Source organism: Eublepharis macularius, chromosome 19, assembly GCF_028583425.1.
Source record: "Eublepharis macularius isolate TG4126 chromosome 19, MPM_Emac_v1.0, whole genome shotgun sequence".
NCBI lineage: Eukaryota > Metazoa > Chordata > Lepidosauria > Squamata > Eublepharidae > Eublepharis > Eublepharis macularius.
Window position 1 is genome coordinate 10,751,546 of NC_072808.1, and position 27,929 is coordinate 10,779,474.

Consider the following 27,929-nt stretch of genomic DNA (forward strand, 5'->3'; position numbering starts at 1 on the left):
AACTCTATTTGTATTCGTATTTATATAACAAGCGGTTCTGCCAAACGTATTTTTTGTCTTATGCCATTTCTATATAACTGTTTACATCTGTTTATTCTTATGTGATTGTTACTGTTGGGTTCCTGTACATGTTTAATATTGTTATAATTCTATTGCAACCACAGTTAAATATTTTTTTTAAAAAAAATATCACTAAACTGAGACTGTTCGCACATTCACTTGAAAGTCTTCAAGCGCTGTGTAACTTGGCCCTAAATATATGATCTTGTAACTCAGAGCAACATTGTCCTATTTAGAACAAAGGGTTAGTTTTTTCCTCCCAATAGAATGGATTCTTTCTCCCAAGAGATATCAATTTTCTTCCCCACCCAGGCATATACCAGTGTCAGCAAGGCCCCCCTGCAGCTGCGTGAGAATCCCGACGTGGCCAAGGTGATGAACCTCATTGTCTTTCACACCAAGATGCTGGACTCCGTGGAAGAGTTGATGGTGGAGACCTCTGACCTCTCCGTTTTCTGGTATGTGCTTGGGTAAGGGGGAGGCAATGCACAAAGCAGAGATACTTTGTACGTGCAAGGAGTCTTTCGGCTCTCAGAAAACAGGCACTGCGGAAAAAGAGATAGCTCATGCTTTGTGTTCAGAAGATCCCAGGTCCAAACACTGGCCTCTGTAGTTATCTAAGGTAGTGGGGCCGGGAAAGACCCCTGTTTAAGACTTGGAGAGGTGCTGCCAGATAGCATAGACAATATTGGGTTGTTGACAGCATCAGCAGTGACTCTTGAATGCACAAAGAAGCTGAGCCAATTAAGGAAAGCAAAGTTTGGTGTAGTGGTTAGGAGTGGCAGGACTGTAATCCGGAGAACCGAGTTTGACTCCCCACTCCTCTCCTTGAGGTCAGCTGGGTGTCCTTGGGCCAGTCACAGCTCTTTCAGAGCTCTCTCAGCACCACCCACCTAACAGGGTGATTGTTGTGAGGATAATAATAACACTTTGTAAACCACTCTGAGTGGGTGTTAAGTTGTCCTGAAGGGCAGTATATAAATCGATCATTATCATTATCGTTATCATTATGTAGTTTATTAGGGAGAAATAGGTAAACAGCCTAGCTGCATGCCTGGTGGGAAGAAGAGGAACTCAAGAGGAAGCAGGAAGGAGACCTAAGAAATGTATTTTGGGGACAAACAAAGAAATTACATTTAGCCGAGAAAGAAAGTATCCCTATCTTTCGTATATGTTGCCCCCTATAGGAGCTTTTTCTCTTGCACTCTAGGTGTTGCATATTGTAACATATATATTCAAAATACCAGCGCTTCTTCTCAGTCCATAAGAATGCCAGTTGTTCACTGTTTGCTGATGTGGCGAAATGGGGCCTTTCCTCCCACTGGTAGACCCCGCCCTGCCTACCCCTCCCTTTTCGCCTCTGGCCAGGCACCTGAAGGGGCTGTCTCCCTTTCCTGTCTCCAGGTCGTTGCTGCCACCACTGTCCCTGTTTGGGGTCCTGGTTAGGCGGGACAGCCTCCTAGCCTCCCTCCTCTGCTAGTGGGCCCAAGCGGTTGGGGAACTAGGTGGAATGGAAGAGCTTTCTTCCTTCATAAATTCCAAAAATAAATGACTATACACAGGCAAATATACAGTGAGCGGAAGGAATAATAAAACAGAAACAGAAACCCCTACTCTATCTTCCTCATGCCCTAATTAGATGTAGTGTAGGGCAGGCCCAATCCTTTGATACCTGGGGTTATATTAGATCTCCCTCTCCCCTCAGAGCCATCTCCCCCTCCACTCTCCAGCCACCAACTGTCCACTTCCAACTCCAACTGACTCGCTCTCCCTCCAGTCACATTCCACTCCAGAACTGGCCCCTCCCCTCTGCAGCCTGTAGAAAGTTAACTCCACAAACAGAATGGCCTTTCTCCACAGCTGATGTGTCCTTTCCTTTGACAGCTTCTACGTGCATCTTATGGAGAAGCTCTTTGCATCCACCATGGAAGAACCGTCCATGCTGCGTTATGCCATTGCTTTCCCACTTGTGTGTGCTGACTTCACCCATGCCACCCATTCTTTGTGCCCCGAGGAGGTGCGTATGCATTGGACCCTGATGGGGAATGGATACAGGAGTGACTGATGGGTGTTAGGAGGTTGAGATGGAACTTCATTGGGAAGCCCTGCCTGAGCTGCATCAGTTCAGCTTTTCTGCCCTTCCCTGTAGTTTGTATTCTGTTTAATTGGCACTGACCCCTCCCATAATAATAAAGAGTCCAGTAGCACCTTTAAGACTAACCAACTATATTGTAGCATAAGCTTTCGAGAACCACAGCACTCTTCATCAGATGCATCTGATGAAGAGAGCTGTGGTTCTCGAAAGCTTATACTACAATACAGTTGGTTAGTCTTAAAGGTGCTACTGGACTGTATACTATTTTGCAACTACAGACTAACACAGCTAACTCCTTTGGATCTAAATCAAAAAGAGTCCAGTAGCACCTTTAAGACTAACCAATTTTATTGTAGCTCCCCTCTCCCTCCTCCTCTTCTGTATTTGACCAGTTTGTATCATGCATCTGACGAAGAGAACTTGATTCTCGAAAGCTTATGCAACAATAAAATTGGTTAGTCTTAAAGGTGCTACTGGACTCTTTTTGATTTTGCTACTACAGACTAACACGGCTAACTCCTCTGGTCCTTTGGATCTATTCCCCCCCCCCGACCCACCATTAAAATTCTTCCTCAGAGTAATCCAAAACATTGTAACCAGAACAGCATGAATTATGAAAGACATACATTATGCAAAGAAACCAAATGTCCATAATTTCTTCTTCTCTTAAATTATTTATTCGGGGGGGGGGGGTCATGTACTCTTTTCACATAATTTAGTCTGCTTTCTGCTAGTCACAAGAGGGGGGAGAATTGTGTAGGGCATTAAAAACTCCACTCTCTTAACTGCTGCATGATTTATTTGGCTGGCTCCTGAGGTTTTAGTAGGCCACCTGCTTTCAAGCCCTAAAATGCTAAAGAATTGTCCTTTCATGTAATAGAAAAACAGGGCTTTTTTCTGGGAAAAGAGGTGGTGGAACTTAGGACCTCACAATGACGTCACTTTGGGTCAGCTGGAACAAGGGGGGAGTTTTTTAAAGTTTAAATCGCCCTCAGTGTAAATGGTCACATGGCCGGTGGCCCCGCCCCCTGATCTCCAGACAGAGGGGAGTTTAGATTGCCCTCTAAATTCCCCTCTGCAATCTAAACTCCCCTCTTGTCTGGAGATCAGGGGGCGGGGCCACCGGCCATGTGACCATTTTCAAGAGGTGCCGGAACTCTGTTCCACCGCGTTCTGGCTGAAAAAAAGCCCTGAAGAAAAACAAGAAAGAAAGCTAAAATCATTCTGATGTGGAATCATTCTGATTCCAGTACTGCTTTCTGTGGCTTAGCAGAATTGTAGCAACATGTACAGACAAAGCAGAGTGCAGTGAATGAATGGTAGGTACTACTTGCTCATTAAAGAACAAGCAAAACAATGCGCTTCAGTGTTGATTAATGAACTCCAGTGTAGTCTGCAAAAAGACAAGCTCTAGCAGGCTGACTGTAAGTGCATCAGAAGGGGGTATAAAATGGCCCCTAGCAGAGCCTTAATGAACATTAAATGAATGGCATAGCTCTGAGAGGAAGTGGAAAGAGCAAAAGTGAATATCTGGTAAGCTGTGTGTTTGTGTGTGTGTGTGTGTGTGTGCCCTTTCCACTTTTTAATAATATGTCCAAGGAAGATGGATGATCATTATATCTTAAGCAAGCACCCACAAATTATTACTGCTCCAGAACCCTCACACCAGCCCTTCGGGTAAAGTTTTACAATTGACCCCCCCCCCCAAATCCCAAATCCCAGACAGTCTTCCTATTTTGTCTTTGCCGTTCCGTAGAAATCAGCAAGCAACGGTTTTCTCAGCACGGAGGTAACCTTTATCACTATATCACTTTCAACATCTGAAAATCTAGCTGCTTTTAATGGCCCAGCTCCTGCAGCTGGGGGCAAATTTAGCAACTCTGCCTTGAGATCATGTCAGGTAGAGCAATCCATGGTGGAGTTTGTGGTCAGAATTAGATTTCAAAAGGAGGCCAGCACCAATTAAGCTCTCCCTTGTGACTGGCATGGTTGAAGCTTAGAATTGTTTTATGTATTGTAGCCCAGATCCTGTATGGTGTAACAGAGCCCTCCTAAGTAGCATTATGTCCTTCTGAGTCGCTTGACTTCAGCGGACTTGAGAGGATGTACCTCTGCTTTGATTGGCACTGTAAATACAAGAGATATCTTCCATCTTTATGTCCAGGAAATCCATCCCTTTTCACTGCATCCCTAAAGAAAAACCAGGCTGCATTGTTTTACTGCTTGTTAAAGCCTTGTTCACTTTTGCCGGAGACTCTACAAAAGTCGTCCTTTCGAATACAGTCCTCTTGACCCTGTGTTGTAATAATGACCTAGAACAGCGCCTCTGTCTATGAGACAGCATCGTGCACGAGCTTCCAGAAGAAGAACTCGCCTGCAAGTTGCAACCAATTCAGGGCATTCCAGGCAACAGAGACACAGTGATCGTTTGCCATTGCCGCCGTCTGCATAGCAACTAGAGATGGGCACAAACCGTAAAAAAACCCGAACCATGCAGTTTGTGGTTCGTCAAGTTTCATGAACCACGAACTTTCACAAACCTGCCCCTGGTTCGCGAACTGGCTCATTTGGTTCATGAAAATGTCACATCTGGGTCAGAAAATTGTCACTTCCGGGTCTGCAGGAAGTCCATCCCCTGTTGCCTAGGAAACTGATTGATTGGCACCAGGCTATCTGCAGTCACGAACCAAAAAACAAACCAGCCTAAAGTTCGTGGCGGTTCGTCAGAAATGGGATCTGATGAACTGTGGTTCATGAACCATGAACCAGCCTGGTTTGTGCTTAATTTTGGTTCCTATTTCGGTTCATGCCCATCTCTAGTAGCAACCTCAGTCCTCCTTGGTGGTTTCCTATCCAAGAACTAACCATAACTGACCCTGCTTAGCTCCCAAGTTCTGATGAGTTCAGGCTAAGCGGTACTATTCAGGCTGCTATGAGCTTCCTAGGGAGGCAAAAATCAGTTTTTCTGACTCCCCTTCCCTCCCCAGTGCCCTCACCTGCGGAGCTGTGCCTTGGGTCTGTGTAACAATTTCCTGGAAGAGATCGCCCGGCAGGCTTCTTCGTACATCCTGGACACCTGTGCTGAACAGCGTAACCTGAGCGAGCAGGTGCGAAGCCAGACTTTTTCTTTTTTGGATCCTGCAAAATGTGTATTGGAGGTAGACTGTGATTGGGCTGGAAACAGAGAGGGAGAGGGGCAGAGTGTCTGCAGAATTCAATACAGTGCAGCCTACTCAACATGCAAACATTTCTACTGCAAAAATACCAGCATGTAAGCATGTAAGGGAGGAGAATGGAGAGAACTGATCATTCTGCCCCTGCTTTGGCATATTAGATGCCCCCAGAAGATATTGACAGCAGCGGCAGTTGTGCCCTTGTATATGGAGCAGGGCACGGCCCTGCAATGTGTGTCCACCACTGCCGTTGTGCTTTGGAACGCAGTGTGTCTAACATGCATGTAACACAACCCTTGCATCTTTGATCCCACAGCTCTTGCCCAAGCACTGCGCTGCCACCATCAGCAAGGCCCGGAACAAGCGAGCCCGCAAAGCGGCATCCAAGAAGGGAGAGCCGGAGAGGGACAAACCAGGTGCAGAGAGCCACCGGAAAGACCGCAGCCTCGTCACAAAGTAAGGCCCCCCAGACTATATCTTGGCTAAGATGATTGATTGATTGATTTAAGCATTTATACTCCGTCTTTCCACATCGTTCCAGGCGGTTCTGCCTGCAGTGCTGCCCCCCCACCCCACACACACACTTGGCATCTGGTATCAGTGGCTTCCTGGCTTTCAACCTTTTCCTTTTTCAGTCTCGACAAGCTGCACCTGATGCTGACCGAGCTTTGCTGGAGCCTCAACCACGTACCCAGTTTCCTTGTCTTCGAGCACACAGTGACCCCAGCGGAGTACCTCAGCAGCCAGCTGGAGACGCGTCTCAGCAGGTACAGGAAAAGTCCAGGATGGGTCAGGAAGCGGCGCGCGGTGTTGACAGTGGTTCTGCACTGAAGCCACAGCTGGGGATTGATTTATATAAAATGTTGATGTAAACTGCCTTTCTCCTAAGCAAGGAGGGTAACAACCACAGAATAAAACTCAGAGCAGTCCCGGAGATCCAAACAATGATATATTTAAAGAATACATATTAAAGCAATGATTTTATAATAGTAATAATAACTTTCTAGTTATATACCATCCTTCAGGACAACTTAATGCCCACTCAGAGTGGTTTACAAAGTATGTTATTATTGATGGTTGTTGTGGATTTTCTGGACTGTATAGCCGTGGTCTTGGCATAGTAGTTCCTGACGTTTTGCCAGCAGCTGTGGCTGGCATCTTCAGAGGTGTAGCACCAAGACAGAGATCTCTCAGTGTGTGTGACACTGAGAGATCTCTGTCTTTTGGCACTACACCTCTGAAGATGCCAGTCACAGCTGCTGGCGAAATGTGAGGAACTACAATGCCAAGACGATGGCTATACAGCACGGAAAATGCACAACAACCATTGTTCTCCGGCCATGAAAGCCTTCGACAATATATGTTATGATTATCCCCACAACAATCACCCTGTGAAGTGGGTGGGGCTGAGAGAGCTCTGAGAGAGCTGAGACTGACCCAAGTTCACCCAGCTGGCTTCAAGCAGAGGAGTGGGGAATCAAACCTGACTCTCCAGATTAGAGTCCTGCCGCTCTTAACCGCTATACTAAACTGGATCTCAATATTTTGACATAATATTAAAACAGAAAATGTTAAAACACCAATATAAAATCACCTTATGCTCAGCTAGCTGATCATTTCCCCCTTTGCTCAAGCTTAGGCTGCCCAAAAAACATTTTCAAGAATAATTCTGTTTTTCAGTCTTTCCAGGAGGATAGAAGCTCCCCCTAACTTCTTCTGGGAAGTTGTCGTGGTGGTTCTTATTAACTTCATTCATAGCCTGCCTTTCTCACTGAGATTCGAGGTAGATTACACAATCTGAATTGTAATTTAGTTTTTAGATATTTATTTTCTCCACTCTGGGGGTGCAAAATGGCTTACGACATCGCTTTCCCCTCCTCCATTTTATCAACACAATCCTGTAAGGTAGGGTAGGCCGAAAGAGGACAACTGGCCAAAGGTAAGCTTCCATTGCAGAGGGGGGATTCGAACCTGAGTTTCTCAAATCCTAATCCAGCACTCTTCTTAACTATTATACCATACTGGTTCCACAAGTACGAGGCAGCCACTGAAAAAGCCTGAGCCTGCATGCTTGGGAAAAATACTTTAGACAAAGGGAAAATCAAAAAGAGTCCAGTAGCACCTTTAAGACTAACCAACTTTATTGTAGCATAAGCTTTTGAGAATCACAGTTCTCTTCGTCAGATGCATGGAGGGCAAGAAGAAACTGGTCAGATATATAGGTGGAGAGGGGAGGGCGGAGTAGATGCAAACAATAGCTTCTGATATGGAGATCAGTTTGCTTCTGTTAAGGAAGTTAGTTACTTCTGATAATGAGATAACCATTCATAGTCTCTATTCAATCCCAGCTTGACTGAGTCAAATTTACATATGAATTCCAATTCAGCAGCTTCCCGCTGGATTTTGTTTTTGAAAGGTTTCTGTTGAACTACAGTGACCTTTAAGTCCTTGATGGAATGTCCTGGTAGATTGAAGTGTTCTCCCACTGGTTTCTGGATGTTGCCATTTTTAATGTCAGATTTGTGTCCATTTATTCTTTTGCACAGAGGTTGGCTGGTTTGTCCAATGTACAGAGCAGAAGGACATTGTTGGCACATGAGGGCATATATCACATTGGAGGATGAGCAGTTGTAAGAGCCAGAGACAGTGTAGTTGATGCCATTGGGTCCTGTAATTGTATTCCCTGGGTAGATATAGGGGCAGAGCTGGCATCTGGGTCTGTTGCAGGGCCTGGTACCTGTGCTGGTGACTCTGCTGGCCGATTCATGGTTGTGAGTGAGAAGTCATTTCAGGTTGGGGGGCTGTCTGTAGGCAAGGAGGGGTCTTCCACCCAGGGCTTCTGAGAGAGAGGCATCATTTAGACAAAGGGGGCACTAACAATACACAGTATTACAAATGTGCTACATCTTTTGCCCGGCAATGTTAGTTATTTGGGGTGGGGAGGAAGAACTGTGTTTAGGAGAGGGAAGACGGAACCTGGCAGCAGCCAAGAGTTCATTCCTATCTTTATTAGTTTAGCAATTCACAAGTCTTACTTAATACATTAAAGGGCAAGGAGTCCTCCCCCTTTCCCCACCTGTCCCATTTTTTCCTGATCCTTGTATCTCAATGCATCCATCTTAATAATGACATCTTTTGCAGGTTGGCTTTTCACACTCCAAATCTGAGTTACCTCGCACATTTCACAAGGTTTTTCTTAATTGGCAAGGCCGCAGCCATTTTGTAAAGTCCTCTGTTCTTATGTCGCAACAGGTTCTGGAAGGTCAAGGCCCCAGAGCTGAAGTCGCTAGATCTTTGCGAATCGTTTTTACACATTAATCATTTTGAAGAGGAGCTACGCTGCGTTAAGGGCAGGCTAAATTGGAAAGCGCTTCAGAAGCTAAAGTGCTTTTGCTTTAGTCTCATCAGCTCAGTTTTTGGATGCCTATATGCCAGGACAGATTAATTCCAGGGCAGGCGGTTGTATTCGGGGGCTTGCTGTGGGCTCCTTTCATCTTTGTTTCTTTGATCCTATGATTATTTAGAAAATACCAAGGAAGCTGGAAGTGGAACGGACTGGCACAAAAGTGGAGTCGTGAGATCAGACCCTAGGGAGGGCCTCAGCCTAGGGGAGAAACATGACGTGACTTTATTTGCCCTGTATGGGGACTGCACATGCATGCAGTACTTGGGAAATTAGTTTCCAGCAGCTGACATCTCACTGGGGGGAGCGAGAGATGGGTAAGGGGCAAGTTGGAGGAAAACAGTCATGTCCAGTTGAGCTGTAGGTTTTCTGCTCAAAGGCAGAGTTTAGCACATCTCTGGTAGTATTGGGCCAAATATATAGCATCAGTCTGATCCACACACAACTTCAGTTGGATACATGTTTCCATAGCTTGGTGTAGTGGTTAAGAGTGCGGGACTCTAATCTGGAGAGCCGGGTTTGATTCCCCACTCCTCCACTTGAAGCCAGCTGGGTGACCTTGGGTCAGTCACAGCTCTGTCAGAGCTCTCTCAGCCCCACCCACCTTACAGGGTGTTTGTTATTGTGGGGATAATAATAACATACTTTGTAAACCGCTCTGAGTGGGCATTAAGTTGTCCTGAAGGGCGGTATATAAACCAAATGTTGCTATTGTTGTTAGCTGTAGTTTACCATAACATCTTTTGGGTCAAACGATGCTCCTTTCTGAAGCCGTCTACCATATTTTGGCTTTCACACTTTCTCCAAAAGAGGGGACGTTCCAGGGGCAGCTAATTACAGCACCATTTGCCTTGTGAAGAAAGAGCACTGGAGCTTTCTAATATATTTGCTATACTTACAAATGATAAATAAATCGTTATGTAGGCCCCAGAAACCTAATTAAAGGATTCCATGTTTGGGTTGTTAGCAGAGTCTATCCTGTGGCATAGGAAGCGTGATTATAGGTGGTTGAGAGCTCGTTCTGCTGGCTGATGTGTGTGCAGGATAGAATGATTTTGATTAATCATTTCCCTGTGTTTTATCCTCTTATCTTTGTAGTGAGTTACCTTAATCTTAGTTCTGGCCTATGTAGTCAAAGAAATCCTTCCATTTCCTCCCAAATTCAGCTATTGGTCTATTATGTACATGTAGTTAATTTGGCCATTGATGCCTATTCGTAGACCTTATCTTTTTTTTTTTTTTTTAAAACATTTTTATTGGATAAGTTGAAAAACATAATCACTTCAATATCTCTTTCTCCTACAAAATACATATTTCATCCCAACCCACCCTTCCCTTCCCCTCCCTTCTGACCTCCAACAGCACTTATACCCTTTAATTCACATAATATTCCCTCCAATTCTATTATTTCTCATATTCTTTTAAGGTAAAGTTACAGTCAATATAAAATTCAACAGATTACATAATACTCATCAAAAGTTCTCCATGGACCACAACTGGTCCTTTACATCCCATTTCTTTTCCAAATAATCTTTAATTTTTTTTTCCAGTCCATCAAATAATCATCTAAACTTTGTTCTTTTAGCTTTCTAGTTAGTTTGTCCATTTCCACCATATGCAGAAGTTTTTGTATCCATTCATCAACTTCTGGTATCTTATCTTGTTTCCAATATTGCGCATACAACAGTCTTGCAGCTATAATCATATACCATAATAATGTTCTGTCCTTCATATTTACAGTTTCCATATTGAGTCCTAACAAAAACATTTCAGGATTTTCCTGCAAATTACACTTCAAAACTTTTAATATTTCGACATAAATAGAAGACCAAAATTGTTTTGCCTTATCACAAGTCCACCACATATGGTAAAAAGAACCTTCATGTTCCTGACATTTCCAACACTCATTTGACATAACATTAGTCATATTTGCCAATTTTTTTGGTGTCGTAGACCTTATCTATCCACTTTGACAATGCAGGGGAGACAACAGCTTTCCATCTCACGGCATACTGCACTCTAGCTGCTGCCGCCATGTAACGAAAAAGGCCTCCCTGTTCTTTTCTAACATTATTTGGTTATTAGGAAACCACCTTTAAGGGGTGGGATATAACGCTGCACCGGGAACCTGGTTGGGAGTGTATGCCAGTCTCTGCACTTTGCATTGTCAGATGTGTAGGAGGGGCCGTTTGGGTGCGTTCTTCGTTTCGGCTGGAGTCCCTCCAGTGTCTCCTGCACATTCCAGGTCGCTGGTGCGTCTGGCGAAGGCGAGCCCAGGCTCTGCAGAGTTGGCACGGCCCTCCGAAGTGTTGGCAAGCGTGCAGGCGTACACTACGTTCTTGGTCTCCCTGATGCATCGCGTGGGGCTGGACACGGGGCGCCTGCTCCGTAACGTGCTTCTGCAGCAGACCCAGCCTCTGGATGCAGCCGGTGAACAGACCCTCACCACACTCTACACTAACTGGTAGGTGGCAAAGCATATGGAGATAGAAGGGAGGAAATGGGAGGGTCTATAGGGACAGTTTCCTGTGATCACAGGCAGGGCATAATTGTTCCCATCCCAGTAACTTTTCTAAACATCAAAACCCAGCCCTGCAATATATAAGGCGTCAGAGAGTTCATCTGAGTAAGTGCAGAGTGTTTTTCCCAGCCATGGAGCAGTTACAGTCTTACGTCTGGAGTCAGAGGGAGCAGAGAGTAAGTTTCAAGGCATGACTGGACTCTACAGTCTCTTTTTTAAAATGCAAACCATTGCAAATGTAAGTAATAACAGAAAGTCAGATAGGAGCTACTATTTGCCCTGTTGGGAAAAATTACAGGCAACATACAAAGAACTTGTAAATGGGCCCCCAACAGGGCAGATAGCAGTTCTCGGGATCACTTAAGGCCATAGTTTCAAAGTTTTGAAATTCTGTGCTGGGGTTCCCAACATCTGTGTTTCAGCCTGGCTATGTATGCTCAGCCAAGAACAAGCCACAGTTTGTGATCCATGCACACGTGATGCAAGCTTGCCCTGTTTGCTGATTGTGCTTTAGTTAGCCATGCAGAGAATGAAGGTGCTCTACAGGAGACCAAAGCCTCCTCCGCTCCCTCTGACAATGGGAAGTCCCACACAGCACTTGGAGGCTTCTGAAGTTCCATCAGGCGTTGGCCGTATCATCTCAGCCCTAAGGCCTTTGCAGCAATACGGCCTAAACATTCACTTGTAAAAAGAGATGGAAGCAAGCAAGCAATGAAAATATGCACTTGTGCTGCAGAAGTACAAAGTGTAGGGTAGTGCAGTGATTTGGACAAAAAGACACTGGAAATGTTCAGGATGGCACATTTTTGTCTCTTGCTGCCCCTTCCCAGGTACCTGGAGTCCCTTTTACGCCAAGCAAGCATGGGCACCATTGTTCTTTCACCTGGCATGCGTGCTTTTGTCAGTTTACCCAAAGAGGGAGAGCCAACCTTCAGTGCGGAAGAGTTTTCTGACGTCTCAGGTGGGTGCCGGTTTTGTCCCGGTGACTCTCGACTCAGAACAGAGGTGATGGTCGAGCCAATGAGTAGATATATCCTCCCAAGAAGTTCTTGGTCATTGCTGGCCCATGGAAGGGCATGGAATCCACATGGGCTCAAATGAATTCCGAGTCCTCAGATTGTAGCAGGTGATGAAGGTAGTATATAGCAGAGGGGTGAAGGAAAGGGGGAATGGTAGCTAAGGCTTGGGCAGTCACATCAGGCAGAGGAGAGTCTGGTAGTTTTGCGTGGCTGGCTGTGTTCTCCAGCAAAATATTCAGGTTCGGGATTTTATATATCCTTTTAAAAAAAAGTAGTATATGGTTCTTGGATCCAGAGGAGTTAACCATGTTAGTCTGTAGTTGCAAAATAGTAAAGAGTCCAGTAAAGACTAACCTTAAAGACTAACCAACTTCATTGTAGCATAAGCTTTCGAGAACTACAGCTCTCTCCGTCAGGTGGTTCTTGGACAGTCAGAAGTCTCTACGAGCCAAGCCACAAGTGATGCCTTACACAGGTTGGACTCTTGTCAGCTTCCCTCAAGTTTTGATGGGAAATGTAGGCGTCCTTGTTTTACAGCTTGGCTCTCCATTACAGCTGCAAGACCAGGATGCCTACATTTCCCATCAAAACTTGAGGGAAGCTGACAAGTGTCCAACCTGTGTCAGGCGTCACTTGTGGCTTGGCTCTACGTTCTCAGCCAATCAGGGCAGAAAGCCTGAATGATTCTGCTGGAGGCAGAGAAATGATGCCCGAATCAAAAGACAATTTATACATTTCTGTTCAGTCACTCATCCGAGGCTTCTGCTTCCCTAATCAAAGGAAGAGCCAGCGCTTGGCCTCTGCTAGGAAAAAAGCGATTGATCGAGGCATTGTTCATGCAGCGGCTCCCAACAGAACGCAATCTCTAAGTACTGTAAAGAGGAGCCGATTGATGCTTTCTTTTCCTCCCTGTGCAGAGATGCGAGCCCTGGCTGAGCTCCTCGGGCCCTATGGTATGAAGTTCCTCAGCGATAACCTCATGTGGCATATCACCTCACAAATGGTGGAGCTGAAGGTAAAAAAGGATTTGCTGTCTTGCGGGCCATCATGTACTCAGACTAGAAGAACAGGGTAGGGATAAGAGTAAAGAAGGATTTCCTTTTGTCCGTCCTGAATCCAAGGAAGTTGATGGGTGATAGATCCAGGACAGATAGAAGAAAACGCCTCTTTACTTACAGAATAATTAAATTATGGAATTTGCTGCCACGGGATGTAGTGATGGCCACAGGCAGAGACAGCCTTAAAAGGGGATTCAACAGAACCACGGAGGCGAGGTTCATCCGTGGTTATTAGCCATAGTGACCGAAGGGAACTTTCTCATTCAGAGATAGGAAACGTCTGAACAGCAGTACCAGAAGGCAACATCAGAGGAAGGGCGTAGCCTCCATGCCATGCTTTGTGGCCCTCCTGGGCACCTGGATGGCCACTCTGCAGTCCAGGATGCTGGACTACACAGAGCTACTGATCTGGCCCAGCAGGTCGCCTCTTATGTTCTCAAGAGAGCAGCAGACCTAATTAGGATTTGGGAAGGTCAGGGCAGGATTACTTATTGTCATGACAGTATTCCAAAGCTTTGTTTACAATGGTCCAAATATATTAGGGCAGTCAATCGGGTTGCTACAACTCTCCATACGGGCTTATGCCCAGGCTGGTCTGGGCTGCAGGGCAGAGGCAGCCAGTCACCCACTGCAATTGGTGATAGGAACAATGTCCCTGATGGGATATTATAGGACAGTCTGCCTGGTTGGCCCAACCAGTTAGTTCCCCAAGAGGGGAAGGGAACCAGATATTACTAAGTCCCCTCCTCCCAGCCTCTGTGCTTACTCTGAGAGATGCTGTGCTGACTCCTACCCTGTTTCTCATTCTCTCTGACTCTTAGACCCATTTCCTATTCCACTCCGCCTTATATATTTATCAGTAGCAGAGATACAGTTCCAGCTCCCAGCCATTTTTTAAACTTAATTTTAATGGCTGCCGGGGCCCAGTTTGTGTTGGGACACTGGCACATGGGGAGGGAGATTTTAAGCCTTATCCTTGCACCGTTTTCTGGATCCAAAACAGCACCAGGAAACTGATATGTTCCCTACTGGGCAAACACTGGCTCCCTAGGGCTGTTTCGGGTCAGGAAAATAGCACCAGGAGTGGGCGGCTTAAACCCCTTCTCCCTGCATACTATCCTGTTCTAAATGGGGCCCAGCATGCTTGAAAATTAAATAATTCATAGGAGTGCTGAACATGGAACTCATATGGCATGTCTGGTAAAGGCCTTAAAGCATGCCATAGGTTGACAAACTGTTTGGTATTGAGGATCTTGTCTGGACTTCATCAATATGCTACATTTTCAAAATTTCTATGTGATATGATCAGATTTCTCTTTTCTAGAAACTAGTGATTGAGAATATGGATGTCCTAGTTCAGATCCGATCTAACTTCTACCAGGTGGAGCAGATGGCAATGCTCCTGCCCCGCCTCACAGGTAAGTGCCATGTAAAATGTCCAGGTATTATCCTGTACAGCTCTGTTGTGTAAAGTCATCTGCTCCAGATACTACCAAGCAGCCATTGGTGGGGATGAATTTGGGGTGAGTGGTTTATCACTATGTCTGGAGCGACAACGGAAAAAAAAAACTTATTGCATGAGAGCAACAAAGAGCTTTAAAGATGTTGCAAATAGACAAAAAAGGACTGCCGCTTTTCATATATTTATTAAAAAATCCAGTAAACCTCCAGAAGAAGCCGTGTCGTAAGAGACCTAGATACCCCCCAAAAATCTAAAAGTGCAACTGCGTTAACCATCCTAAGTGGAGGTTTTCTCAAAAAGGACGGTATGTCCATACAGGTTGCTTTTCCCCCAGAAATAACCCTACAAATGCTTTACAACAAACTTATTGGTGCATAGAAGGTTAGAACTAATCAATCCCTTGTTCTTCCCAGCCATAGAAAATGTGCTGAAGAGGATGACCATTATTGGGGAGATTCTCTGGTTCCGGTCCATAGCCCAGGAGGGCCTTCAAGAAGTGAGTGGTTGCACGATTTTTGCACACACAAAAAGCCACACTATGCTCATAGATCAAATGCATTCCTTTCTGCGCCTTTGTTCCGGTGGTGCTGGATAGGTGATAGGTGCAGATTAGCGGTTAGAAAGGTTAATACAACAACCTTGACGAAGGAGACGACCGAGAGGCGATATGATAACCATCTTCAAGTATTTGAAGGGCTGTCATATAGGGGATGGCACGGAATTGTTTTCCACTGCCCCAGAAGGTCGGACCAGAACCAACGGCTTGAAATTAAATCAAAAAAGTTTTTGGCTAAACATCACAAAGAACTTCCTGACAGTTAGAGCAGTCCCTCACTGGAACAGGCTTCCTCGGGAGGTGGTGGGCTCTCCTTCTTTGGAGGTTTTTAAGCAGAGGCTAGATGGCCACCTGACAGCAATGCTGATTCTGTGAACCTGGGCAGATCATGAGAGGGAGGGCAGGAAGGGTTGTACCAGCGCTTAATTCTCGCTGCCCCATCTTACATCCCCAGGGTAATGCAAATCACCACTTGGGGTCAGGAAGCAATTTTCCCCAGGCCAGTTTGGCTAGGGATCCTGACGGTGTTTTGGTATCTTCAGGGCATGCAGTTAAGGGTCACTGGATGTGTCACTGAAAGAGGTGGTAGTTGTGAATTTCCTGCCTTGTGCAGGGGGTTGGACTAGATGACCCCACAGGTTCCTTCCAATCCTATGATTCTATGATTCTATGACACTAAACAGGCTTGGTTCTGATCAGTGCCTGGTTGGGACCTGGGAGAAGTCTTGGGAATTTATGTGTGAGTTCCATGGCTGAAAAGCAAGATATCAATGTAATAAAACAGAGACTGTGGAAGAGCAGGTCATACAACATTAAAGCAGTAAGATCAAGCCCTTGCTTTTGGTCTCACCCTTTGTGCTGCGATTTTTGTAGGTCTTCACCAATCGCTGCCCTTTTCTGATGGGCCCCATTGAGTGTCTGAAGGAATTTGTGACCCCCGATACGGATATCAAGGTAAGTTTCAGTGCATTTTCACTCATGACCTGTCTTCCACTCAGGTTTCTTAGTACTGTTGATCTCCCTACGCTGGGAAAACAACAAAGGTTCTTTAAATCCTCCCATATGTGGTTAAGGTTCATGTTGGATTGAATTGTTCTGTTCATCGTCATGGATTTTGTGCAGTCCCCTATCAAAACTGCGCATGCGCAGGCCAGCTGCAGATCTTCCAAAGGCACAAGACACTTCCTTAGCCTTTTTGTGCAGTTTCCTCCTGGGCATAGCTCTAAAAGGAGGGGCGGGTGGCCCCCTCCCTCAGTCCTTTTTTTGGTGCCACCAAAGAAAGTCATGTCTTCTCTCCACTCCTCAGTTCCAACCAGGGCTGGCGCGCCCATTGAGGCCAGGTAGGCTGGGGCCTCGGGGCGCAGAGTGCCGGAGGGGGCACCGGAGGAGGCGCGGGGGGCAGGAGCGCATGCCATGGAGCTGCAGCCTCCTAGCCCTCCCACCCCGCGCCGCCTCCAGCACACACCCCCAGCCGGGCACAGCAGCCATGGGCAGGTGTCTGCAGCGGCGCAGGGCAACCAAGCAGGAGCGCTGGGAGGCCACCTGTGCACCATCCCAGCCACCCACTGCAACAATTGGGTCGGTGGCATGCGCGCGCCCGTGATGATGTCACATGTGACATCATCACGCAGGCCAGTGCATGTGTGCGCGTATGCGCACACGCGCCCGGCTCACTGGCCAGCTGCAGCCGCCGAAAACCCTGGCGCTGCTGCTGGTTCCAACCACTACAGATGCGAGTTCATGCCTTCGATTCCATGGCCCTGTTCAAGAAGTATTCACAATGTGGGACGAAGATGGCCCAGTCAGATGGGCATGACAGATGTCTTCTTTGTCTGGGCAAGGGCCATGACACTGTGCGGTGTGCAGTCTGTAAACCATTTATGCCCAAAGTGCACCATGAAAGGGCGATGCAACTTAAAACGGCTCTTTGGCAGTCATCCCTAAAGGGCGCTGCCATCTCCAAGTTTAATGTTGCAGATAATAGAGCAAGGAAGTAGAGGGCACAGGCTCATATTATGGTGCCAGCAAAGATGGGTTGAATGGGTTTGATCCCCCCCACACACACACACAGACCCTGATGAAGCAAAGTTGTGTTTCTGTCACCTTCCGATTCTTTTCACACTCCTGAGGAAGCGAGGTATCTTTTTTGGGTTTTTTTTGTGAGGGTTTGCTCATCTTTCCTGGCGCCCATTATCCTTGGACATGCTGTGACTTATCCAGCTCAGTTCTGGTTGATGTTGTCGTGGCGATGACACCTCGGCCTTGAGAATTTCGGGAGTACTTCAGCTCCAAGTGATACGCTGCTGCAGACGCTGCAGCCAGAGATAATTTTGGGAAAACCTGAGCTCCGGGATCAAACGTTTGGCATTCCAGTTGGAAGAGCCATCTGAGAAAGATGGGGGACTCGGGAAACCAGTATCCCTTCTCCTACTTGTTTGTTTCTGGCAGCTGCAGCCACACGGTACCATAGCGATAATAATACAGATATCCTTTCCACAGTTGAAAAATGGTTCTTGAGATCATACATCTGAAGTGCTCTAAATACTCTGTGAATGCTTATGTCAGCAGGGCAGGATCAAGCTGTTGAGTTGTCCCAAGTGCCCTCCTTCCTGCTGCCCTGGCAGGCTCCGAGTTGGGGAGGGGCAGAGAGAGCACCGATTGCACTCTTCTGTGGATGGATCCTGGATGGAGAGCAGCGGCATGAGATGAGGTGCACGCTTCCTCTTGCGCTGCTACCCAAAGCAGGCCGCAGAGCAATCGCTTCTGCAGTCCACCTGGGATGGACGTCTGGGGGGGGGCAACTCTCCTACTCCTTGATGGTTACTCCTCCGAATGAGGGCCATGGGTGTGGCCCTACCCAAAAGTGTTGAGCAGGATACGTGAGCCTAACCTTCCACCCCTCCAGCTGTCCAGACCAGCAATCTAAACTCCAAAATCTAAGGAAAAAAGAAAACTGTTTCTGACCCTTGGTGCCCAGTGCAGCAGACTTGACCGTGTGTTCTGCCTCGGGGTTTTAAAGGAAACAGAAACTGTTTTAAACCACAAGAAACGAAGGTACGGAAATCATATACACATATTTGAAATAAACTACATCTAGATTACATTGTGGGCATATGATTGTTTGTATGTAGCTATTGAATTGCAAGCAATTGTTTCAGATATTTAAATCCACTAGGGACCCAAAGTGGCTTACAACATTGATCTCCCTTCCTCCATTTTATCCTCAAAACAACAAACCTGTGAGGTAGGTTAGGCTGAGAGAGAGCAATAGCCCAAGAACCCCCAGTAAGCTTCCATGGCAGAGTAGAGATTCGAATCCCAGATCCTAGTCCGACCCTTAACTTTAGCTGAGTAGTTCTGGTATTGTGCTTTTGATGTCAGAATAATAAAAATGTTAAAATTTGTATCTTTTTATTTTTTTTAAAAAAAACTTTAATATATATAAATCAGAAAAAAATGTATATATTTAAACCCTGATTGCTCTTAAACAGTTTGCTTATGGTATTGTCTTCTTTTTTTTGGCTACTTCGTTATTAAGGCCAGGAATCACAGAGTCTGGCTTTTGGCCATTTAGGTTGTACTACCTGTATGCTTCTCAGCTTTGAACTCCTTAGATTTCTGGGTCTTGCCAGCAGGGGCAGCCGTTCACCGCAGTATGCGATCTAGAGCTGGTTGCTGTCCCTAACCTTACCTTAACAAGCCTGGGAAGCAAGGGATGTGCATGAAGAATATAAACGACGAAGTTGATTAATTCCAAAGCCGTGTGGGTAGCGCTATTCTCTATCTAACCCACTTCCTCCTCCCTGCTGCCTCAGAGTTAATTACAATTATTATTAGCGGTAAGGTCCTGCCGATAAATAGAGCTATCCTGATTTGCATCCTCAGCCAGTTTGCAGGGAAACGGAGTGGTCTGTGTCAGAGTTAGTGAACCTCTCCCCTGAACAGAATGACAACGGGGCGCAAATCGGTCTTGGGCTAGGAGACATCCAGCACAAGAGATTTGCAGGAAAAGGGGGTTGGAGTCAAATTGACCACATGGGAGTCTGCCAATGCAGGTGACCAGAAGGTCGTTTGTCTGTACCCATCCCATGCTCCATCTTGACAAAAGGGAATGGTAGGGGGCATAACTGTGGCCCACTAGCAGCTTCCCCCCCATACTTACCTGTATAACCTTCCCCCCCTTTTATATATGTCCTCCAGGATAGCTGCCGCTGCCCTTTGTTCTATGCCATTCAGGGTTCATGTAAAAACTTGCCCCCAGCTCTATAGCTACAGGCTGATCCTGCACTGGGCAGGGGGTTGGACTAGATGGTCTGTATGGCCCCTTCCAACTCTATGATTCTAAGAGCCTTGTGGGGGCTGTGTCCCCTTAGAAATATATCATGGCCCTTTTTTTAATTTCAAGCTTTTATTTTTTAAAAAGAAGTCTGGAGATGGTTTTGACGATGTGGAGATATTCAGGCAAATGTGCAAGCTGCTGTTGTCTAGATTGCTTGGAAAGGAATCGTCCGGTTACCTCTTTCCTGCTGTGATGCGGATGATTTTCTGTCCCAGCCCTTTGCGTCTGTCCTGTTTGGTCCTTCCTTGTCTGCGGTGGCAGGCAGGAACAAATTTGGAACGTGCATGTGTGTGAGGGAGGATCTGATAAACCCTCCTCTTTTAATAGTGATCCCCTTCCCAGTAACAATAACAACATTCAATTTATATACCGCCCTTCAGGACAACTTAACCACTCAGAGCAATTTACAAAGTATGTTATTATTATCCCCACAACAGTCACCCTGTGCGGTGGGTAGGGCTGAGAGAGCTCTGAGAGAGCTGGACTGAGCCAAGGTCCCCCAGCTGGCTTCAAGTGGAGGAGTGGGGGAATCAAACCTGGTTCTCCAGATTAGAGTCCCGCCGCTCTTAACCACTACACCAAACTGGCTCTCAGTAGAGTCCAGCTGTCCTTCAAGGCCACAGAGTAAGAAGAAAAGGGGTGGAAGGCACCCTGGATCCTCTCCTCTTAGCTTAGGGGCGGGGCTGCAGTGTTTCTTCATAGGCCTATGCCAACTTTTAAAGGGCGTTTCACAGGTTGAGTACTGCCCCCTATCATTCTTTGCCATTTTGTGAGGAGAACCACCTTCACACAAGGCCAGGAGCAGCCATCACAAATCCTGGCCTGGGGCCAGTATAGGCCACCACTTTTCGCATTCCAGCACCACTAGTCAGTTTGGCAGCTCTGAGGGATCTGCCTCAGCACTGCCAATCACCTGAACTCTGAGGGCCAAGCTACACATGACGAATGACACTTGAACGGCAAGTGGATTGAGTGGAGGGCAAGTGAACAGGGAGAAATACACTTGCCGTTCAAGTGTCATTCGTCATGTGTAGCTTGGCCCTGAGAGGGAGCCTAAAATGTCTTCACTTTGTGCCACTGCAGTAGTAACCTTGCACCACTGGCTAGTCATCAGCATCTTCCCCCTTTTCCAGCCTGCAGCAGCTGCCGATTGGGGGAAGAATCTCCACCTCCTGACAGAGATTTATACTACATAGCAGTTGTCTCCTTTGTTTGCCATGGGGAATTTGCCTCAGAAATAGGTGGGACCGTGGGGCACGGACAGGAGGAGAAAAAGGAACGTGTGGTTTAATTTGGCCAGGTATCTGTTTTTAGTCAGTAACTGTAAGCCGTCTTGCAACAACTTGCCTATGTGAAAGAACGTGGGCCACTGGCCATGTGCAGTGAAGAAATATTCTCAAGCTCCTGCCATCCCCAAAATTTGGGGTTCGGGACAAAGGAGGTGTAACGCTTGGGGTTGTTGAAACCCCCAAATCTCTCACATCATAAGTATTTCACTGCAGAAGGCCAAAGGGGAGAGGGGGACATAAAATCCAGGTAGTTTTAAGCCCCGTCTCTTCTCATGGCAAAAAACCACAATGTTTTGGGGTACATCTAAATAAATTTGAAGCAGCCAAGAATGAATCCTGTCCTGAATGCTAACATGGCATGTTTTCCCTCAATACTCAATAACCACACACATCTTTTTGTGGTGTATTAAGGGATGAATCTCTGTATTGAGTGAGTTTCAGCAAGTGTTAACTCAAGGATTTCCCATTTTAATAATTAAAGCATTGATTAATTGCCACCTCTTATCCCACAGCTTCGCCAACACAGCCGTACACCATCGTCTTGTGCCTTGAGGGAAGAACATAGCTATACTAATTAAACCAAAAGTAGGATTATAAGCAAATCACTCTTTCCAAGATAGCTGAGGGCTTGATAGATATAACTGATATATTAGCTATCTGCTGTCTGTGATTTCATAGTCCTATATTGCTATACAAATGCAGTTTTTAGGAATGATAAAATAATAATAATCAAGAAAGCAATAGCAAAACATGAAATAGTTTGCAGGGAAAGTGTACATAATTTTACATAGGGCGTACTGAATGATATTCTCTAGCGTTCCCCTGGGCCGTTTCCACACAGCTTACCTTGTTCCATAAAACAGCGAAATCTTGCACGAAATCGCATGAGAAGACGCTGATAACAGTGTCTTCTCACAAGATTTCGCGCGAGATTTCGCTGTTTTCCGGAACAAGGTAAGCCGTGTGGAAATGGCCCTGATATCTGGCCTTGTGTGTGTGTGTGTGTGTGTGTTTGTGTGTGTGTGTGTGTGTGTCTGTCTGTCTGTCTGTCTGTCTGTCTGTCTAAGTGAGGGCACTTTTAGGTTTTCCTTTGCTGGATCCCAAATTTACACACCATCATGATTCCCACTATCCAATATAATGTTTTCCTGCCCCTTCCAGAACCTGCAGAGACCCTGGGCAAATCCAACTAAAAACCCATGTGTGTAGATGCCTAATTTCTATTGCATGTTTTGTGTTTGCTTTGAGGCCAAATTCCAATCAGGTTTTTCAAGCTTTCAGTTCTACACTTGCTGATTTTTCTGCAGCCTGTGAGTGCCTAAATTTAGAAAGTACTACTTGGCAACCGTTCTGCTCTTTTAACTTAGGTATGTGTGTGTGTGCATTTGCATGCTTGCGGCGACCAACAAGGACCAGCTCCGCAGGCAAAGGGCACGGCGGCATCAACGACAGCTTCGAGGGGTCTGTTTATTCTCTTGTCTTGCATGTTCAGGTTACCCCAGGTGGGCTGGCTGGCTAAGTGCAGTTGCCCAGCCCAATTGCCAGCTGAAAGGAGCGAATGCCCTGGTTGCATAGCTACATGCGGCACGGCTGAGCTTCCCTGTGGCTCTGCTGCCACAGTCCCCTTCCTAATGCTTAGAGACATCACCTCTTCTTTGGGTTTCTTTCAAGGCAGCATGTCTCTGGGGATCTAGGCAGAGCTGGCTCCGCAGGCTTCTTTTTTTCCTTTGAAGAGGAAGCTGCTTCTTCATCTCCCTTCCTTTTCCTCCCTACATCCCAGATTTTCTCAAAGAAAGAAGAGCGGACAACTGTTGTTGCCCTGGCGAAAGGAGCTGTTGTCCCACAGAGCTCTATGTGTCTCCTGTAGAATGTCCTTCCTGGCACAGACTTGTGCAGTAAGATGGCAGCGTCGGGTGGCTGTTGCACACAGCCACCCGATGCTGCCATGTTAAGTACAGCAGCACCCTTCTATCCAGGGGTCATTTCGTAGAAAAAGAGCTGGAGGAACTCATTAGCACAACTCATTAGCATATGCCACACCCCTTGACATCACCAGAAATGTGCCATTGGCATAACTGATTTGCTTATGCCACACCCCCTGACATCACCTATCCTGGCTATTTTGGACCCAATCCTGGCTATTCAGGGACAAAATTGGGCCCAAAATGGCAAAAAGGGGCTGAAAATGGCCGAAAAGGGGCCTGAAATGGTCAGGATCGGGCCACTGCTGAGCAGGAGAGTGATCCACCACCCGTCAGAGGCCCGAACCGGGCCGTTTCGGCCCCAATCTAGGACGAAACGGGCCCAAAATAGCCGAGTCAGGTGGGTGGGGCCACCTGACATGTGACCTCTTTGGGGAACTGCCGGAACTGCGTTCCTGCGTGTTCCCCTTCGAAATGAGCCTCCTTCTATCGAAGTCAATGGGTGGCCATTGTGTGAAACAGGATGCTGGACTAGCTGGGTCCAGCAGTGTCTGATCCAGCGGGGCTCTTTGGTTTTTATGACAGTTCTGTAAGTCACCCTTACCCCATGACAGTGCAGAGGATGGTATAGTGGTTAATTAGTAAGGCAAGAATCCGGGAGACACAGGTTCAGATCTACAGCTCTGCTTCAGAACTTGGGTGAGTGACTTTGGACCTGTCACTCACTTTCTCAGCCTAACCTACCTCACAGGGTTGTTGTTAGGATAAAATGGAAGAGAATATCGTGTAATGTAATGAATATAAGCTGCTTTGGGTCCCCGTTGGGGAGAAAGAGCAAGATTCAGATCCACTAGCACCTTAGAAACTAACAAGATTTCCAGATTTTGAAATCTCACACCATGAAAATCTAGTTGGTCTCTAAGGTGCTACTGGACACAAATCTTGGGCCGTTTCTACACTACGCACCTTCATGCGGAACAGTGCGGAACGTCGCACAAAAACCACAGAAGATAGCGTCTTCTCACGCAAAACTTTCACAAGAAGACGCTACCTTCGGTGTTTTTTGCGCGACGTTTTGCATGAAGGTGAATAGTGTGGAAACGGCCTTGCTCTTCTACTGTAGAACAACACGGCTAGCCACCTGAAATTATCTATTGGAGAAAAGGTAGGGTATAAATTAAATAAGCAATGCTCACGTATTCAAGAGTCAAGCGGTGTGGGGGAGAAATTATTGCCTCACTTTTTCTGGTGTTCTGTCCCATCCATAACTCAAACTCCCCTAGCTCCAGTTTGATCTGCCATTTCTTTATCTTGGATATAGTATATTTAATTTGCAAAGAGGTTTATTGTGTTCATCTTCCTAAACAGCCCTGAGAAGTAGTCCACTGACTTCTATTTTATAGGCGGGGAACTGTTTGCTAGGAGAGAATGTTGTATGAGAACGTACAACAGAGTTGAGTTGTGAAACCCAGACTTTTGGCTCCAGGCATAGCACTCTTGCCTCTGGAATCCAACCAGCTTTCAGATTTAAAAAAAGTCTAAAAGTAATGCCCATCTAAATAAGTGGAATTTGTCCTATTGAATTGCTTCTTCTCTGTCTTTCACAAATATTGGAATACTTGAACTACCATGAAGAAATACCTATCCCAACCGTAGTTTTATTTTCCTTTGCAGCTATGCTTTGAGAGTCATGCAATCTGGGAATATTTCCTATGGGGAAGCCAAACTAGTTTGATCAAAATCAGTTTTTCAGATGGACAGTTGTCTTTTTAAACTACCCTTCCCGGTTAACATGGCATCAGTCCCGACACGTGTTCATCATGTGTCAGATGTCTCGTGTAGAGAGACTCAGTCTTTACAAATTCTGCAATAAAATACTGAATTCTGTGCCCTATATAAATAAAGTACATCAAGAGCCTTTTTCATAGTTTCTGAGGGCCAAGCTACACATGACGAATGACACTTGAACGGCAAGTGGATTGAGTGGAGGGCAAGTGAACAGGGAGAAATACACTTGCTGTTCAAGTGTCATTCGTCACTTGTAGCTTGGCCCTGATTTTCAAAATATATTCTGCAACGTTTACTTTTTTTCAGAATTTATTCTGATTCTGATAGGGCGCTGAAGGCTTGCCTCAAATCAGGAGAAATTTTACTGAGCCACTTCTCTGGCTTGTGAAATTTTATCAGCCATTGCCTCTCTGGGGGCCAAGCTACAAGTGACGAATGACACTTGAACGGCAAGTGGATTGAGTGGAGCGCAAGTGAACAGGGAGAAATACACTTGCCGTTCAAGTGTCATTCGTAGGTAGGCCAGACATTTTCAAGCCTATGATTGCAGCCCTGAGGGCTAGAAATTTATTTATTTTTTTAAAAAAAAAACTTAGGAGATGAATTTTATGCTATTTCAGTGTTTCTTCAGCATACTCATAGCCCTGTTTGTAATCTAGGAAACACCTCGGCGCTCCTTTGGCACCCCACTTTTGGCTGATTAGACCAAACTTGGCCAGAAAGACTCAGCCTCCTTCCTGTCTCTGAGCTCTGCGGTAGAACAGCTTTACCTTTATTTTGCTTTCCAGAACGTTACACAGACCTCTTTCACTTGTTTTGAAGCCTCTCTGGGGTGTTCCTAAAACTCTTTAATCTTGTAGCTGGAGAAGACAGAATGTGAAGGAACCAGCCGGGAATGAAGAGCTGGAAAATATTTAGGAATAAGTCTCAATGTTTAACCCACAAGGATGGTTGATTGGCACAGGCCGCCTGAGGAAGGGGAGGGTCGATCCCCTGTCATTCACAGCCACCTCAAGACAGGATGCGTAGTTTTGCTTCAGCTAGCATGCAAGAGCGGGCTTGAGGTCCCTTCTGTTTTTAACAGCTATCAATGTTTGAAACCTTTCTCTCCCCCCCCCCACAGCTGCCTTCTCAGCTAAGCTTACATGAAAGCTGCATAAAGCCTTCAGATTTAGTTGACCCTCTTCTCTTCCCTCCCAACCAACCTCCTCTTTGCTGGACAGTACCTGAAATTACCAAAGAACACACAGATGAGCAATGCTGCAATGCACTAAGTTATTGACACAATGTTCACAAAAATATTTATGTGTAAAATATTTTTGTGAACATTGTGTCAATAACTTAGTGCATTGCAGCATTGCTCATCTGTGTGTTCTTTGGTAATTTTGGGTTGGTGAGCATTTTGATAGCCTGATTTCGGTCCAGGACAGTACCTGAAGACACATTCCTGGCTTCATAGGTTTAGCAGGCAAGGCATCGGCTTGCCTGGTGGAGGGGCAGAAGGGCTCCTGCTTGTCTCTGATCCGGTGCAAACCACCAGAAACCACAGCCCAGGGTGAAAGGAGCCCAGTTGTCTGCAAAACCTCACAGCAAGAAGAACAGTTGAGTCATGATTGAATGCTTATTCTGACCCAACACACCCAAAGTGCCGTCTAAGTGCAATCCTAAGCAGATCTACTCCAGTCTAAGCCCGTTGATTTCACTGGGCTTAGGCTGGGGTAACTCTGCTGGGATTGCATTGAAAGCTACCTTATTCTGAGTCAGACCCTTGTACTATCAGGTCTGTATTGTGTGCTATGAGTAGCAGGAACTCTGTGGGGTCTCAGGTGCCAGGCTTTCACATTACCTACTATTTGATCTTTTTGACCAGAGATACCAGAGTTTGAACGCAAAGCAGATACTCCACCAGTGAGGCATGGCCACATCCCCATTTAAAAAAAAACCTGGTTCCAAAAATGACATATTTCAATTATTTATTTACAAAAAAAACCACGCACATAATTTATTTATTATTAATTTATGTCATTTATAGTCCGCCTTTCTCACTGAGACTCAAGGCGGATTACGTAGTGTGAGATTAGTACAAAAACTATCAAGGACATTTCCATAAGCAATGCCATAGGGTAAATAGATACAAGTGTACAAAGACATAGCATTAGCAAGGATCCAATGCAGAGTTGAAGAATTGCATGAAGCACAGGTAGTATATAGGAGTACATATTTAAAGCAACAAATAATATGTAAGGCAACATAGTGGTGAGGTCTATGGTTCCTAACTGGTTAGCAAAGCATCCGAGACCCCCTCCCTACAATACAGCCCTCCTATCTGAGTAAAAAGCCTTTTGGAATGATTATTTTCCCCCTCCTCCATCCCTCTGTTCCAGTTCTCTGTCTCTTATATGCTTGTTCCTCTAAAGCCTTATCTCACATTCCTGATGTCCATGGTAACGTCCTTGGCTCTCAGAGTACCAGAAACTCATAGCAATCGCACTAGGAGACTCGCTCTCCAGTCAACAGAAAAGAAGGAAAACAACTTGGGTGCCATAGATCCAGAGGAGTTAGCCGTGTTAGTCTGTAGCAGCAAAATCAAAAAGAGTCCAGTAGCACCTTTAAGACTAACCAATTTTATTGTAGCATAAGCTTTCGAGAACCACAGCTCTCTTCGTCAGATGCATCTGATGAAGAGTGCTGTGGTTCTCGAAAGCTTATGCTACAATAAAATTGGTTAGTCTTAAAGGTGCTACTGGACTCTTTTTGAACTTGGGTGCCAGAAGCCCACACCAGACTTGAAGGTCAACAGGCATCCCTCACACCCTGCAGGCAAAGTATATCGGGTGCATTGAATGCCCCATGCGGAGGTTTGATTCATGCAATAGTTCCTCCTCAAAGAGAAAGGGAATTGGGCTGGCAGGCATATGCGTTTCTGCATGGGGAGCCTGTCTTAGGTATCACACTCAGAAAACAACCCTGGTTTTTCCAGTGGGTGAAGAAGGATCCTGGAATATTCTCAGGATTGTGCGATCCCTGTCCCACCAAAGAACAGCCTCTGCTTTCTGTTGGTGCTGGAGAGACCCCTGAAGTCAGAGGCGACTTACGGTGACCCCAGTGGGGTTTTCGTGGCAAGAGACTAACAGAGGTGGCTTGCCATTGCCTGCCTCTGCAACCCTGGTCTTCATCGGAGGTCTCCCATCAAATTACTAACCAAGACCGGCCCTGCTTAGCTTCCGAGATCGGACGAGATCAG

At 46.0% G+C, this 27,929-nt stretch overlaps 1 protein-coding gene across 1 annotated transcript in view; it reads left to right on the forward strand.

Annotated features, from left to right (window-relative positions):
- Positions 1–27,929, forward strand: part of NCKAP1L (NCK associated protein 1 like) — an 89,613-nt gene that overhangs the window by 38,760 nt on the left and 22,924 nt on the right. The window contains exons 16-26 of the mRNA XM_055003976.1: positions 373–518; positions 1,945–2,077; positions 5,143–5,262; positions 5,645–5,784; positions 5,964–6,095; positions 10,977–11,195; positions 12,083–12,213; positions 13,189–13,286; positions 14,654–14,747; positions 15,205–15,287; positions 16,221–16,301. Coding sequence (XP_054859951.1) covers positions 373–518; positions 1,945–2,077; positions 5,143–5,262; positions 5,645–5,784; positions 5,964–6,095; positions 10,977–11,195; positions 12,083–12,213; positions 13,189–13,286; positions 14,654–14,747; positions 15,205–15,287; positions 16,221–16,301 — 1,377 coding nt within the window. The remainder of the gene's footprint in view (positions 1–372; positions 519–1,944; positions 2,078–5,142; positions 5,263–5,644; positions 5,785–5,963; positions 6,096–10,976; positions 11,196–12,082; positions 12,214–13,188; positions 13,287–14,653; positions 14,748–15,204; positions 15,288–16,220; positions 16,302–27,929) is intronic.